The sequence below is a fragment of the Pinus tabuliformis genome, chromosome Q, assembly GCF_031772625.1.
Source record: "Pinus tabuliformis cultivar Carrire ecotype Pingquan chromosome Q, CPIR1, whole genome shotgun sequence".
Taxonomy (NCBI): Eukaryota; Viridiplantae; Streptophyta; class Pinopsida; order Pinales; family Pinaceae; genus Pinus; species Pinus tabuliformis.
The window spans coordinates 332732778-332734892 of record NC_142296.1 but is presented as its reverse complement, the minus strand read 5'-3'; the positions used below and the strand labels follow the sequence as shown (position 1 = coordinate 332734892).

At 40.0% G+C, this 2115-nt stretch overlaps 1 protein-coding gene across 1 annotated transcript; it reads left to right on the top strand.

Moving 5' to 3' along the window:
• The first annotated feature begins 260 nt into the window (after window positions 1-260).
• On the top strand, window positions 261-1494 carry LOC149219540 (germin-like protein subfamily 3 member 2). Its single transcript, XM_089382616.1, has one exon. It carries the CDS (start codon window positions 578-580, stop codon window positions 1235-1237), a length of 660 nt encoding a protein of 219 aa, XP_089238742.1. The 5' UTR covers window positions 261-577; the 3' UTR covers window positions 1238-1494.
• The last annotated feature ends 621 nt before the right edge of the window (window positions 1495-2115 follow it).

Here is a 2115-nt window from a genome sequence, read left to right as displayed (position 1 = left end):
TAGTGATGAGTTAGTGGAATCGTACAACTCATTGAAGTCACAGGCTTGACACTGACAGCTCATGGCTAACATTGCACGCCATTTTGCACCCTTGTCTCATTTTGACTGTCAACACACAAAGGGGATAAAATGGAATTTAATGTCAGACCTGACATAAAATTTCAACTGTGAGCACTTTTCACACTCAAGGTGAGCTCGCAAAACAGTTAGAATAATGTAAAACAGACAGAACAGTTAAAAATATGTCATGGAAAGAGATTGAACGGTTAAAAAATGCCAGGAAGGGAGAGAGAATCCTTGTAGCGGTAGTAGGAAGCAATATAATACTAATCTACGAGATACAATGGAGGCTAGCAGGGTAGGTAGGTTAGATTTAGTGCAGTGACGCATGATTAGTTATTCTAGTAGTACCCATAATCTAATATGCATGATGGGGTAGTACGAGATCCATAAAAGGCCTTATTGAAGCAATACTTTCACTCCTATTGCAAGCTTCTCAGAAGGACTGCAGTACATCCTCTGAAATTATTTATCTGCCGAAGGCTACTAGGTCAGATCTGTGGCGGGCATAAGCCAAATGGGTCATCTGAGATATCTAGCGACTGTGGTGGTTGTTGTTGTGATCTCAATGTTCACAAATGCAGACCCTGATCCTTTGCAAGATTTATGTGTGGGAGACCTCAAATCCGCCAATACCCAGACTGTGCATCTCAATGGATTGATCTGTAAGGACCCTGATAATGTCACTGTTGATGACTTTGTCTATGAAGGAATAAAGAGACCAGGCAATGCATCTGCTACTGGATTTGCTGGGACATCTGTGACTGCCCTGCAATTTGCAGGTCTCAACACTCTGGGCATGTCTCTGGTTAGGGCAGATTTTGAACCTGGTGGTGTGAATGTCCCCCACCTGCATCCCAGAGCCACAGAGATTGGGTATGTTGTGGAGGGGACTCTGTATTCTGGGTTTGTCACCTCACAGAACAAGCTCTATGCCAAGATTCTCAACAAGGGCGATGTGATGGTGTTTCCCAGGGGACTGGTGCACTTTCAGATGAATGTGGGAAAAAGCCCTGCTGTTATTGTGGGGACGTTCAATAGCCAGAATCCCGGAACGGAGAGGCTCCCATTCACTCTGTTTGGATCAGGGATCAGTGATGAGCTTCTGCAGAAGGCTTTTCAGCTCAGTAAAAAGGAAGTGAAGTCCTTGAAAGCCAAGTTTGGCCCTAAGGTCTAGATTGTATCTCTGCAATTGTTTTTCTGTTAAAAAGGTAACTTTTTAAAAAAAGTATGTGTGAATCTTAGCAGATGCTGCATTTTGCTCCAGGATCGCTCCTGATGTTCTATTCGCAAATATTTAATGTATTTTACAAGTATGGCGAGGGAACGAGGCCTTGGTTCAGTGGCTATATGCTTGTATTTCATGAATTGGAATAAGTTATATTATTGGAAACAATGCAGCCAATTATTCATGTTTCTCATTCTTCAGTTTTATTTGAAACAATGTAGCCACTTAATCCTGTCTCTCATTCTTTAATTAAATTCTGTTCTTTATCGTTAATCACAGATGTGCTTCCTTCTTTTCTCTCTACCTTGGCTTGGTCTGGACATAAGTTCAGCGCTCCTGTTTTCTTCACATACATTAAATGCCAACTTACTGTAGTGGTCTTAAAAAAAAAAAATTGCATTACACTTCCTTGGAGCATTGCAAATGACATATATAACCTATAATTTCAGCGTTTTAGCACATTGGTAGGCAATTCCTCTAATTTGATCTTGAATAATGTTGAATAATGCAGAAGATGTCATGGATGATTTCATGGCTGGCCTATTTCTGTGGTAAATTTCCACTATATTTTTCTTATTTTTCTTTTTTTCCGTCATGTTGAAAGACAATGCCCCTATTGAATTATGCGGTGGCAACCATCAAACTCATAATAGGATTCACCTGGAGTTATGGTTGCCCACATAAGTGTTTTCTTGACAATGTTGAAAATTACCAAGCAACTAAATCTCAATATATTGTGCAGAAGTGATAACACGCTGTTGAAAAATTACCAATCAACTAAATCTCAATTATTGTGTAGAACTAATAACTGTTAAAATCTGCAATGC